Below are 14,537 nucleotides of genomic sequence, written 5' to 3'. Positions count from 1 at the left end.
TGGTCTACATGAACTGCTGCTGTGTAGACTGGAGTTAGAGTCTGGTCTACATGAACTGCTGCTGTGTAGACTGGAGTTTTCAAATGCAATCATAACAATTACCGTGGTGTCTTAGGAAGGAAAAACAATCAAAAGAATTCAGTGTATTGTGTGTATGTCAGGATGTGGATGTCGATAACCAGTACCAGTAGTTCCTCATTCTTTGGAACCTGAGCACCACTATATAAAAGAGGATTTGAAGCTTACACTCAATTATTTTCCATAACCCAAACTGATATAAACTCCACAAAATGATAATGTAATCTTTTTTAAAGCATTAACCTCATAGCCCCTTGAACACATCACCCCTGTCTCAATTCCCACAGGAACGCACACACACACACACACACACACCACACACACACACACACACACACACACACACACACACACACACACACACACACACACACACACACACACAGTGACATGAGCTTAAACTACTCACTTCCTCACAGCTTACTTAAGGCCACAGTGAGCGATACCGGAGCTCTGTCATTATGCAACCTGCTATTAGTCCTCATAGATATCACAGCAACCACCCAGCCAGCTAGAAGTCGTTTGATCAGCGGCTGAGTCATGCAGACAAACCATTATTCCATTCAACTGTAACAGAAGAACACACACATGTCGATGGTGTGTGGGTTCAAACAGCTGGAGCCATCGACTGACCTGACACACAACAGCAGCCTTCACTTATAATGAAAGCCGGCATTGTAAGAGACAGGAGAACAAGCTAATTAGACCTCTTTATTGGAAATCAGTGTCCAGCCTTAAATTATTTCATTGACTGTGTCCAGGCTCTGTGGACTTGACCGACCACTCCCAGGTTGATGCCGAGTGGATTTACTCATTAGGAAACAGTTTTCCCTGGCAAGGCAGCTTTATTTGTGTAGCACATTTCAGAAACAGGGCAAGTCAAAGTAAAACATTAAAAAGCAGTTTAAAACAATAAAAAATATAAAAACAGATCAAATACAAGAATAAAAGTTACAGTGCAGTATATGAAATTAACTAAATTATTTAAAGAAATACAACGGTCTTGAGGTCTTGAGAGTAGCGGTGGACCTGCAGTTCTTTGAGGACAGGAAGCCAGTGTAAAGACCTTAGTAGTGGAGTCATGGTAACACACTTCTCAGCAATGCGGTAACCTTTCCTGGTAAATAGGATGGAGAACGACTGTTTGAATACTGAGCAGTAAATGAGAGCCACTGATCCGATCACTTACTGTACTATTAGATTTTAGAAAGGATGGGAGGACGTCCTCGCAGAAACACAGAACTAAACAGCATTACTGTGCATTAATAGGTAACCTTATAACGTTTCTTTTGAAATGACTAACATTTAATATGTGATGTATTCATTTATTGAAATCTAACAACCTGTGAGTTGAGATCTGGGAGCATGGGCTACAATGAAAAGGGCGAGGACAGATAGGAGGACCTAATGTACTTAGACACCGTATGACTAGAACACTATGAAACATTTTGCTTCCCCCCTGACTGCTGATTGGCTAAGCATGATGATTTCAGCGGTGACCGTGGAAACCCCTGGGAGTCCCCTAAGCTCCCAGAGACGGTTGCTATGTGGACCTTGAGTCCACAAGTGCCAAAATGCTCCCATTACCTCATCTTAAATTGGTAAGAAAAAGAGATCTTACAACAAAATACAAAGTGAATATGGTATCTCCGATCTGTGTGTCGGCCCCTTCTTGGCACGGTGAAGAATCTTTATGAGAGGTTGGAGTTCCAGTCCCATAACATTGTCAGACTTCTGATGCACATTTTTGATCCAGATACGTCTTTTTTAATTCCACACATTCTTCTTCTTTGTCAAAACCAGGCATTTACATTACCCACGATGCATCGGACCACCGGCAGTCTGGTAGCGGGGGAGATGCCAGTTCAACCCCTGGGGCACTGCCAAGGTGTACATGAGCAAGGCACCCAACGCCAAACTGTCCCCCCCACTCTGAAACCTCTCCATTAGCACATTAGAGCATGTGTGTGTGTGTAAATCAGGCCTGTTTGTAATGTGTTGCATTACAACAGAGTGAAGACATTGTAATTTCCCTTGTGTATAGTATAAATTATTAATTACTATAATTATTACTAGCATGGACACAGCCCAACATGTTTTCATAGTCCTTACAAAAAGACTTAGTATTCCTGGTACTGTATGCTTTAGAGACACACAAAAGACACTTTGAGCAGCAAGATTTGGAAAAAACATCAATTTTTATTTTATTTGGAAATGACTGATCTTGTGCCCATTCAGTTTTCGTTCTTTTTCTTTTTTTTTGCATCATTTTTTGAAAATCTCTCCTGCCAATACCAAGATAACAATGCTCTTAAAAATAAAATAAAATGGTAAAACTCTTCGGAGAAAAAAAATTCATCTCAAAAACAAAAAAGTACAAGAAACACATCCATTTTTTTGCGGGGGGGGGGGGGGGGGGGGGGGGGGTTTGAAACCAAATAAACAAAGATGCTACGACCGAGAAATGGCTCCTCCTGAGTTGGAGGACGAGCCCACACAGTGATGAGCCATGTGCAGATCAAAGTCCCGCCCCCCAAGTAAGGACAATAGCCATTGACAGTGTAGTTTTCACAAGCTCCCATGATGCCCCTCTCTCCCTGGGAGGCTAAGGCAGTCAAACACAGTAGGTTACAGTAGGCTTGAATACCTTAAAGTGGTAGATCATGAGATGAAACACCAGAGGAAAAGATCCCAACTCTCTGAATCCTTTTAGAAACATTCAGCGCTTGACTACAAAAGGCTGCTGAGCGGTCAATATATTAGTTTCTCTGTATTACTACGACAAAATATAAACAGTCAGAAACCCTCCTGTAAGACCAAGAGTCTTGCCACGTCTACAAAGTCTGGCCCCAGCTCTGGAAACCGCTAACATTGATCATGTCCAACAAAAGCTGGAAAAGGAGAAAGTAAAAAGTAAAAAATGACCCATTTGGACTAGTATGACGTATGAAGACAGGTGGATGAATGAGTGTGTCAGAATGTAATGTAACCCAAACACAGCTGTCCGGCTGGAGATGAAGAGGCAGTAGACTCAACCATCACCAAGGAGATGTTAGAAAACCGAGATCTTTTCCTCCCGGAGGTACAGTGTATCATGACTAAGAGTTGTCAAACACATTTTTAAAATGTCTATCCCTGTCAATGAAGTCATTCTTACAACATGATTCGTTCACACCATGTGCTAATTTGAAGTTGAAACCCTTCCATTATTCCCCCAGCCCCATTACATGAACACACAGTGCTGAAGCCTTGATGAAACGTCCCGTTGCCAACGGCAGCCCAGCTGACACGAGGATGAGTGTGAGATGTCGATGCACAGTTCAGTAGATAACCAACTATGAGCTGACTGAGGAGAGGGCAGAGGCTAGGAGAGGAGAGTCCGTAATCTTTAAGAGCGCTTATATCCTTTCTTTTTATTGTATGGGTGCAAGGTGGTGAGCTTGCATATTGTGTGACTGTTGGTTTGAGGCAGTAACACATCCGCATCAACTTCCCTGTCGGCGTCCGTCTTTGGACTAGAGCCAGCCCTTAAAGGACCAGTTTGACATTTTGGGAAATGTGCTTATTCATTGTTTCTTGTAAGTAGATTAGAAGGTCAGCGGTTTCTTTGTGCTAAGCTAATCAGCTGCTAATCTCCAGCTATAAATTTAACGTAAAGACGAGACAGTGGTATCAATCTTGTCAATATCTAAGGTATCTTTATGTTTGCAGAATCTGAAGGTCTAGAGGAAGAGGTGTGCCAGGGGGCAACTTGGCCCTGATATGCCTGCAGACGTACTGGCAAAGTACTTTTTAATCTTCCAGAAACACAAACCGATGCAAGCAAATATGTACCCAATGCAGCTCACACATACACTTTTACAATGGAGAACACAAGCGCCCTAATGCAGATGTTATCATTTTAGAGGTGCATCAACAGCATCTGTACTGCTCAGTACACTGTTGTGTTTGTGTTTTTTTTAATAAGCTGTTAAACTAGTGAAAAAAAGAGACTGGACTGTTGTAATGTAATGTTTCTAATTATTAGGGTGTTCGGTTAGTATTTTAGAGACTTAAACGAGCTCTACAGCGGGCCTGGTGCACCTCTGCAGTGATCACCTCTCATCAAGCGCCCTCTCCTCCCTGCCTCGCCCTTTCCCCAAGACGTAGCTGCCCTGCCCCATCCCCCCCCCCCCACGGTTATTCCCACCCAACCCTACCCTATCCCACCCCCCCCTTCCAGTGAACCATGGCACTTCTCTACTCTGCCTGAGCGTCGTAGTTGGCTCCCCCAGCCTTCTTCAGCTCTGTGCGGATGTTGTCTGCGTCCAGTTCCCTCGGGTCACTAAACATGAACTCCTTGGCAAAGTTCTGCAGAAACAAAACAGTTCAGAAAACCAAAAGTTACTTTTCATTAGTTGCAGATTGGGAAGAAGCCAAGCTAAGCACGGCTGGGTAAGGTTTTTCCACAGCCAGCAAAAGAATAGTTTCCGTAGCTTGGAGGAACACGTTTCCTTTATGAAGTATGACAAACTTCTCAGTCAGTTATAGTTGAGCCTGCAGGAATCCGACGGGGAAATCGAGTCAACGTTCAGTACACCTTTTAATACTGGCTGCACTCTGCTGAAGACACAGACCCGACCCTACTCAAGGTCCAGTCACAGCCCAGAGTGCTACAGAGGTTCGTATCATATTGTACCAGAACTTATCCACAACAATTCATATGATCTTTTACTCAATTACAGTGACCGCCGGCCGGTCACATGACTGTTAAGTTAGCGCACTGTGAGCCAGGTACAGGGCAGGACAATTTTTAAACGGAAGCACCAAAGCGACTAGTTAAGATTAGAAAAAGAGATTTTGGTTTGGGTTATAAACACTGGTTTCCTTAAATAGTACTCCTGGGACATGAACAGTAACGTCTCCTTCCTGGCAGCAAGGCAATGGTTATCTTTAAGGTTAATTCAATTTCAATATCAATTTTATTTATAGGATCAATTCATAACAAGAGTTATCTCGAGACACTTTACAGGTTAGCTGCCTGGAAGGCGACGTTGGAGGCAAAAAACACCATGGAGCGACACAAACACCCATTTCCTGGGTGAAAGTCTTGTATTTTCCCCTTAGCTTCTTCTGGGACATGGACCCCCATGGACCCACAAATTACAATGCTTTACTTTTTGTGTATAGTATGTAGTGTATCATATATATATACACACACACTGTATATGAATAGTTCATAAGAATCGCCTGTCCCAAACTACAGTATGTAGTCAGTATGTAGAAGCGTAACGTCTCACAGGGCTAGTTGGTGAGCCACTGTAGCTGTTGAGCTAGCAGATAACCGCTCGCTAACAGCTCTCTGAGACGACTTCTGTTTCCTCCGTACGGAGCGCTTTAATAATGAGCAAGGGAATTGTTTTTATCAGGATTTTACATCACTTTATTCAAGTCTGTCTGTCACCTAACCCTAACGTCTGTCTGTCACCTAACCCTAACGTCTGTCTGTCACCTAACCCTAACGTCTGTCTGTCACCTAACCCTAACGTCTGTCTGTCACCTAACCCACCGTCTGTCTGTCACCACGTCTGTCTGTCACCTAACCCTAACGTCTGTCTGTCACCTAACCCTAACGTCTGTCTGTCACCTAACCCTAACGTCTGTCTGTCACCTAACCCTAACGTCCGTCTGTCACCTAACCCTAACGTCTTTCTGTCACCTAACCCTAACGTCTGTCTGTCACCTAACCCTAACGTCTGTCTGTCACCTAACCCTAACATCTGTCTGTCACCTAACCCTAACGTCCGTCTGTCACCTAACCCTAACGTCTTTCTGTCACAACGTCTGTCTGTCACCTAACCCTAACGTCCGTCTGTCACCTAACAGTAACGTCCACCCAAACACCCGGCAGCCCGCGGCCCCCAGGGTCTACCAACGGCTTTAAACAAGCTCCGTTCCCGTGACCACAAATTTACGTTGCCTGTATCTTTTCATAAAGTGGTTTGTCGGCCTAGTTCAAGGAACAGTGCCAGTAAAAATGAATGTCACTTGAGCTCAGATGGCTGTTTGTGAAAACCCTGCTCTGTGCTACACCGTGTTGCCTCTGTTACCACCCGATTTCCCCAAAGGGACCATTACAGCTTCACTCTCTTTTACTCTCATTATAACAACCATTACTTTAATTGCTACTTTCTTCACATGCACCACCAACCAGTCTCTGACCTGAACGATGTCTTTAACCAGCGCCTTGTCGGTGCTGATCTTGGCGCGCTGCAGCCCGCTGATGTTCTCACCGATCCAGGTGATGAGAGTGAACTTGGCTCGTTTGCTCATGGTGTCTCCCATTGTGATCCGGACGAAGGCGAACAGACGGGCGTCATCTGAGGAAACAGCGGGAACATACAATGTAACACTCAATGGACAGATTGAAAGTTCTTGCAGTTGATGATATAAAATGTTACACACTGCATCCCACACTAAAAGACAATGCAAATTCTCCTGTCCAATCAGTGCCTGACACACACAAACTGCAGTCTCTTGTCATGTGATGTAAGGTCATGCTCTGTTTTTCCATCTGCTGATAGAGAAAGGCTACACATTGTGATTCCATAGTGTCACTTTGTGTTAGGATATGTAAGTCTGGTGTAGTATCAAGCTTTGCAAAACTGTGTGTATGTATGTGTGTGTGTGTGTGTGTGTGTGTGTGTGTGTGTGTGTGTGTGTGTGTGTGTGTGTGTTACAGACTAAGAGAGTGAGCAAAAACAGTTGCAGTGTTGCAGTACAGATTTACACAAGGTGAAGCTTTTGTACTGCACCTCTTAACTGTGTGTGTGTTGTGTGTGTGTGTGTGTGTGTGTGTGTGTGTGTGTGTCTGTGTGTGTCTGTGTGTGTGTATAATGAGGAAGTATTCAGGTCAACAGACTGAATGAGTGAAATCTTTTGTGAGCCTTTCCGTTGTGTCAAACCTCCCCGAGTGACCACGTCTGTCACTCCCACGGCGGCCCACTTTTCTTTCTGACTTGTACCTCTTCCAAGAGAAAGTCACTAAGTTGACAACACTGGAGGGCTCAGAGGTAGACGGTATTATTATTATTAGTATAGTATATATTTTATATATGTTCCAGTGATGTCTCCTATTGGGGGTGGCAATCACCACAGGCCTCATGGTACTATATCACCACAATACTTATGTCACCACACAATATTATTGCGATTTTAAACATATTGCAATATACTTCAATATATTTTGCATAAGTAAGCATTAAATAATTTAAGCAGTGCTGTGACAACACCCAGATACTCATGTTTTTGTATTCTTTGTGTTGTATTTTAGAAACTGTAACTATAATAATAACCTGGGAAATAAAGATGCACCGTCCTGGCAGCTTTCATAGCTATGTTACGGTGGTCGGATGTGGATGGTACAGGTAAATGTAAATGTAAATGCGCTGTATTTACATAGCGCTTTTCTAGTCTGAACGACTGCTCAAAGCGCTTTTACATCATACAGGAAACATTCACCATTCACACACATTCATACACTGTGGCCGAGGCTGCCGTACAAGGTGCCACCTGCTCATCAGATACACACTCACACACATTCACACTCCGATGCTAAGTATATTTAGGGTTTAATATGGCAGTTCATGCAGTTTCTAAATACAGCATAATTTAGTTGTTTACTGTAATCAGGGTATAACTGGGTTTGTTTTCAGTCCAATAAAGGCCCCATTATTTCTTTGTTTTGGTCTAATTTGATACAAAGTAAAGCTTATTACATCTTATTTATATACCAAAAACTGAGATATGTAGTACACCTGCTTATACACGCCTTCATCTCATCTCGCATTGACTACTGTTGCACACTGGTCTCCTCACTTAGTATGGCTCGTCTTCAGTCAATTGAGAATGCTGCTGCAAGGCTGCTCTATAGGTGACATAGATGATCTCACATTACCCCGGGACTGAGTCTCTTCACTGGGTCCCTGGTGCACGTAGGATAAGTTTAACCCTGGTACTCTTACAGACAGAGCATTGCGTGATCAGGGTCCTGCATGCTGTCTGTGGCTGGGCTACTTCCCCACACTGGTCAGCTTGATCTGAGGCTTTGGAAGGTTAAATGTGCTGTCGGCTCCACGCACCCGGCTCAAGATCTGAGGTGGAATGAATGAATCGGTCTCCTCCCTTAGGGTCTGCTTCCCTGTTTCTCTGGATTCTTTCAAAAATCAGATAAAGACATACCTGTTTAGACAGGTATCTCTACGCACCGCATATTATTGTGCAATAGGATTGTGTATCTTGTTCTCACTCTGCATTGTCTTAGTCTCTCTTAGCACTTTGTGTCTTGTAAATGTCACACACACACACACACACACACACACACACACACACGCGCACACACACACACACACACACACACACACACACACGCACACACGCACACACACACACACACACACACACGTCAAGAAATGAAAAGTGGACTTTTTAAAATGTCATATTTGTCTTTGTTAAAGAAGGTGTTTTACAGTGAAGTAAAACATATTGGCCACTCATACATAACTTTAGTTTACACATGAAGTAAACAGAAATGTGTATTTCACATACACAGATCTCCAAGTGTGCTTACGCCACGTCCCACCTAGTTCCTGAACACTGTGTCGAAGGAATACGCCCAGGCTGTGTTGTGTGCTGTGTCTTCAGACGCTACGGTGTCATTATTTAACAATAACCATTACTAATTATTGTCTTCCAGATGTTATTGCCTCTTTGTGACTAACAAAGAGATCCCTGACACTCATGAGGTTTCCACCTGGAAACCACATCCACACGGGATCTGGATGTGGATCCACACTGAAGACCTTACCAGACTCTTCTAGCTGTTTGATCATTTGCCTTCACCCACTTAGTCATCCAATCAGAATGTTAGGAATATTTATCATAAATATCCTTGTATAAATGACAGTTTGTCAATGCAACAATTGTCAAACCTACAGTATTGCTGCAATATCAATTTTGAAGGTATTTTGGTCAAGAATATTGTAATATTTGATTTTCAACATACAGTATGGTCTAGTCCTACATGACTGTATCAATAGATTCCTGCAGTAACACCCCTGCAGTGCAGCCCCAGAGACGCCCATCTCAGAGAGGCTCCCTGTCCCGTGTCCCGTGGGCTCCCCCCCAGCCACGCCTCTTTAGGAGACTCCAACGGGAGAAGGGAACGGGAACACAGCTTATGAACAATTCTTTGGCTAAATATGCCTTTAGGCTCTGTAAATATCGTTAGCAAAAGATCATGTTGACAAATTATGACTTGGTAATGAGTATTTGACTTGGTTGTTATGCATACATAAACACATACAATATATACATAACACATACATATCACTATTTAACATGAGGATGAAGAGGCTGAACAGGAGACCCGCTGGGAATCGTTTTCTGTAGACTACCGTTCCAGAGGGACGGCTTGGTTGGACATTTAGATGAAGTCATCTTTTCAAAGCCCCAGCTCAGCTTTGAGTACCGGCTTTATGGAGGGCCCTCTGGAGTCCGATATTATTCATTATTCTGTTATCATAGAAACTATGAATGCTGCCATTCTCGTCGGACACCTGCAGCTTTTCTGGGAGAAACCTGCTTCACGTTGGAACCGGACAGTGGTTTCTGAAACCTCAAAGCAGGGTTTAACGTTGTGACAAATGACTTTTTGTTGAAAGAAAAGTGTGAAAAAAAGCTAAAAGAAAATTGGAATGTGTCAACAAACGCTGAAAAGTCAAAAAGCGTCAATAACGGGGGGGGGGGGACATCAACATAATATGTCAAACCTTTGGGGAAAAAACAAACAAAAACCTCAAAAGATATTGGAGTCAAAGTCAAAATCCTTGAAAGCGTGACAGCCCGATCAGATCCTTCGACCCGCGATCTCCGCCGGGGGAGAGAACCGGGACGCCCAAACCGGCAGGTAGGTTGTTATGGTTACTTGCCCTGAGTGACGTTTCACTTGCCCCCGGCCAACCGGGCGACCCTTATTGTTGAGGCCTGAACAGAGAAGAGCATTCCAACCCCCCCCCCAACTCGGACGTGAAAGCATCACACATCATCAACCAGTGTGTGCAGCTCGTCACAATGTGACACATGTCCTCTTGGCGCCTATATTCTGACATGTATCGACTACAACTAACTCCCATAGAGCTGAAGTACTTCGGATAAAAAAAGAATAGTCGAACTGAGGCAGCAGAGGCAGATATCCTGACTGGATTCTAAACATCCAATTATGCAACTTCTGGTTTCTTTCTTCAGCCCCTCCCTGTCTGGTTAACGGCCACATCTCTAAAGCAACACAACGTTTGACAAAACTCCTACTCACAAAGGCTTAGTGACTGCAACATGTACTTACTAGTTTAATCACATCTAACCTAAGGCTTTGGTAAAGTCATCTCAACCACCGAAACAACTCATACAACACGTCATAAGTTCATCTTTATTTTCAAAAGAGATTTGAGGAATTATAAATAAAACATCAACATTTCAGCTTTAGCGCCAAATGATCTCTTTACACATTGCTCTAGAAAGATAATGTGGCCGTCACTATATAGATATGTAAAAAAATCCTCAGAGGGTTAAATAAGATCCTCCCATTCAGAATGATAGAGTGTGAAATGGTTGGGAAGCAGCACTGTTCTCAGATCAGATCTCACAAACATCTACAGGAGCGGCCGCTACAAAGACGTTTACCAGCGTGGGCTACAAAGGCCATTGCCTGGAGCCACAAACACACACACACACACACACACTTCATTAAGTACATTCCGTGGCAGTGAAAATGAGTCACCTCCCTATGTTTGATCTGTCATTGTCACCCTCCCCCCCCCCGGTTTCTTGGTCTGTCTTCCATGCTGACACAGCATGTAGTCTCGGAGTCGTTCTCTGCAGCCTCCCCCCCCCCCCGCTGCAACGCAAACTGCACTGAAACTACAATGATGATGAGACAGCAAAACAGACTTGTTGCTTAAATGGACTTCATTTCAGCAGCCCAAAGGTTGGGTAGGTGACACCGTATCTTTCTGTGTCAGTCCCTCTGAGACAGCCTGGAAACCAGAGCTGTCTCCTGTGGACAGTGTCAGGTGAGTTTGGCAGGGAGTGGTGTTACCATCATGTTAACGGAGTCTGGTTTTTATCTTTGCCAAGAGCAGGGCCTGAGGATGCCAGTCAGCCCAAAAGTCCTTTCAGTGCCACTCAGATCTTTTATAACAAGCACCACTCTCAAGTCAACATGTCCCCCTTGACCAACACTTGGGACCATGACAAAATAGACGTGCAACCGCAGCCCAGCTAAAAAAGGAAGACTGGTTGGAATCATTTTGTGCAGCATGTACGGAGATGTCTTGGCAGAAACAAAATGTAAAAACAAAGGGTTAATTGCTCCTGGGAATAAATTCTATGCGAGTTGTATAAGTAGATAGATGGACTTCCCAAATGACTGAAGTACAGCCTACACTGCCATCCCTAGAGCAATGTTGCCTGAGAAAAACTTCCTATCAGGGGACATTTGGAAATGAATTGATCCTGAGCTAACAGTTTGGTGATCCATAATCAATCATTTATGAGACTTGCCAAACACCTTATTGGTTGTTATTGTTTGAGCAGAAAAAGATAGGATTTAGGACATGTCCTGCCCTGCGTGCAGAATCCTCTTGCATTGATCTAGGAGGTTGTACATGCCGTAATGAATCTATTTCTACTTCCTGCCACTGGATCACTTCAACTTCAAGATTCAAAGGGAGCCGTCCTCTTCGAGCCTCGGTCGATGAGCTGTCTGCATCAGCTCCTCCTCCTCCACCCAGAGCAGCGCTCCGCAGAGTTACAACCTCACTGCTAAACAAGGAAAACAAGCCCACAGATAGAAACATGTCTGATAGTGCGTGTGTGTGTGTCATCTCGGAACAGAAACCAATGGCAAACGCACCACCAGACTGCAGTAAAGCATGGTGATAAACGAGTTATTTCAACATAGGAATGTGAGCTCTGAAACATCAGGAAGAAAAAGAAGAAGAAAGTACAGGCCCGAGGCAGCAAGATTTAAAGACAACAAGAACAAGCATCAGAAAGAGCCACACCCAACATCTGAGCAGAAAGAGGGGATATTACACAGATTTAGTTTTTCCACAGCAAGCCAGCACCCATTACTTCTATTTGCTCACTGGGATTCATTAATCATCATTCTGCCTTTTTTCTCTTTGTGATGAACAAAAATGGGTTCCATGCAGATAGATAGCACGCTGCTGTGAATACACAGCAGACCTAATCCTTCATTAAAACACACACACACACACACACACACACACACACACAATGTGTTCTTAACCATGTATGTTTAGCTGCTTTGGTTTTGAGAACTTGAGTTGGCTTCTACATCTTCCTAGAGCAAATAGTTTTACCAGGAAACTATTTTGTGCTGCAATTCAAAAGGGTGACCTTAAATGTTTCACCTTGTAAAAACCATGCACTGGATACTGTAAACCCACAGATTATGCAATGCATACAGTGGTAAGTGCTTTGACAGTGTAGTTAGGCTGCAAGGCCCAAGGCCAACGGGTGACAGAGCCTTAAAAGATTAGTGTCCCGCCAAGTCAAGCTGTGGAGCATGTAGGCTGTACGCACGCACGCACGCGCGCACACACACACACACACACACACACACACACACACACACACACACACACACACACACACACACAATTCAGCAGTAGGGAATACGTTTGCATTACACTGGCCGGCCTGGGATAAAAACCTGGGTGGAATCTTTTAATAAAATCTCTTTACCTGTGCACATCCTCTTGAAGTCCTCATAGTCAGCCCCTTGTCCTGCAGGCACGATCATAGAGCCCTCATATTTAAACACAGTCCTGGAAGATGCAGAATACACCGGGCATTATTACTCAATGTATTATCCAGTGTCATCATCTGTTGATCCACAACAATTGCATTTTGTGCACAGCAGGCCCATTTTGCAGAATGAAGCAGTACGCAAGATGCTTAGCACCCGTCTAAAGTGGAGCTGTGTGTCCCAACGTTATCCTCTCGGAATACAGGACAAAGGACATTACTTCAGCCCCGCTGGGCCTGGTGATAACCGTGCCGTGTGTGACCGCTAAATAACCACTATAGATATCAGCTAGACGGGATCAGCCGGGACAGGACACCGAATCCGGCATGTCTTTCAGCCAATAATCATGTCCAACGCTAAAGCACCGGAATCAGGCTTTCACGTTTGAGTTCCAGGCACACCCCGGTGTGCCATTCTAGTGCGTAATCAGAGGAAGAAGGTCGAACTACTTTAAAAGATCGGGCAATTTAAAGTTAGATTGGGTACATGCAGACGTTCATTTGGCATATCATCCAGCGCATTACATTTTTCATGTGGTTATGATTTCGTCTTCAATTCGGCATGCATCTAGTTAGTCAAACTGCGCTTATTGAAACCAAAATGTAAAGTTTTATCAAAGGTACGCCTCTTATTTTAACATCCTTCGCCACAGAAAAGACGGCGCAGTGGGCGGCAACACGCTAACGTTGTGTGAATTTGATCGAAAAACGGACAGATTAATGTACTTTATGGTCGCCGGAGTGAATAACGGCTGGTGTGTTTTCGTTATGCAGATAAGGTCCATTCATGAAAACATTTACTTTTTCATATGTGCAAGAAAATATACATTAGACCCAATCTTTAACGGAGTATGGCCAAGTAACCGTGTCCGCACACTCACCAGTTGGTGTCCGTGTTGTCGTCCCTGACCTGGTTGTAAGCTTCTCTGCAAGCCTCTTTATCGATCTGGGTTGCCATTGTTCGGTTAACGTCACACAGGAGTCAAACAGTCGAAGTACGTCGTATCAGTCCAAATCAGGGCGAGCTAGCTAACGTTACACAGTAATAAATCAGCTAACTTATACAGTCGATGTAATACATCAGAGAACGATAACTGATGACGCTACACAATAGGCTTCCCTCCAAAATCACGACCGCTGCACGGGAACAACGAGCCGGTCGGATGTAACGGTACAAGGCGGCTCTCGTTCTGGCAGCTGCGGTTATTTCCTGTATGTTGCTGCTTTATGGGCGTTGGTGATGCAAGTCGATCAGGTTGCCCGCAGACAGACAGACAGACAGGCAGACAGACAGACAGGCAGGCAGACAGACAGACAGACAGGCAGACAGACAGACAGACAGGCAGACAGACAGACAGGCAGGCAGACAGACAGACAGACAGACAGGCAGACAGACAGGCAGACAGACAGACAGGCAGACAGACAGACAGGCAGACAGACAGGCAGACAGACAGACAGACAGACAGGCAGGCAGACAGACAGACAGGCAGACAGACAGGCAGGCAGGCAGGCAGACAGACAGGCAGACAGACAGACAGACAGGCAGACAGACAGACAGACAGGCAGACAGACAGACAGACAGGCAGACA

General features: G+C 44.3%; 2 protein-coding genes across 2 annotated transcripts in view; one reads left to right on the top strand and one right to left on the bottom strand.

The window, feature by feature from the left end:
* The window catches only part of gan (gigaxonin), a 322,832-nt gene that overhangs the window by 128,474 nt on the left and 179,821 nt on the right, over positions 1–14,537 (top strand). The window lies entirely within an intron of this gene.
* On the bottom strand, positions 4,246–14,262 carry cotl1 (coactosin-like F-actin binding protein 1). The gene is made up of 4 exons (XM_034878694.1): positions 13,830–14,262; positions 12,886–12,968; positions 6,280–6,437; positions 4,246–4,428 (listed from the first exon to the last, which is right to left on the bottom strand). Exons 1-4 carry the CDS (start codon positions 13,904–13,906, stop codon positions 4,318–4,320), a joined length of 429 nt encoding a protein of 142 aa, XP_034734585.1. The 5' UTR covers positions 13,907–14,262; the 3' UTR covers positions 4,246–4,317.

This window comes from Etheostoma cragini, chromosome 8, assembly GCF_013103735.1.
Source record: "Etheostoma cragini isolate CJK2018 chromosome 8, CSU_Ecrag_1.0, whole genome shotgun sequence".
Taxonomy (NCBI): Eukaryota; Metazoa; Chordata; class Actinopteri; order Perciformes; family Percidae; genus Etheostoma; species Etheostoma cragini.
Note: the sequence above shows the minus strand (reverse complement) of the source record. Positions and strands in the feature narration are given on the sequence as shown.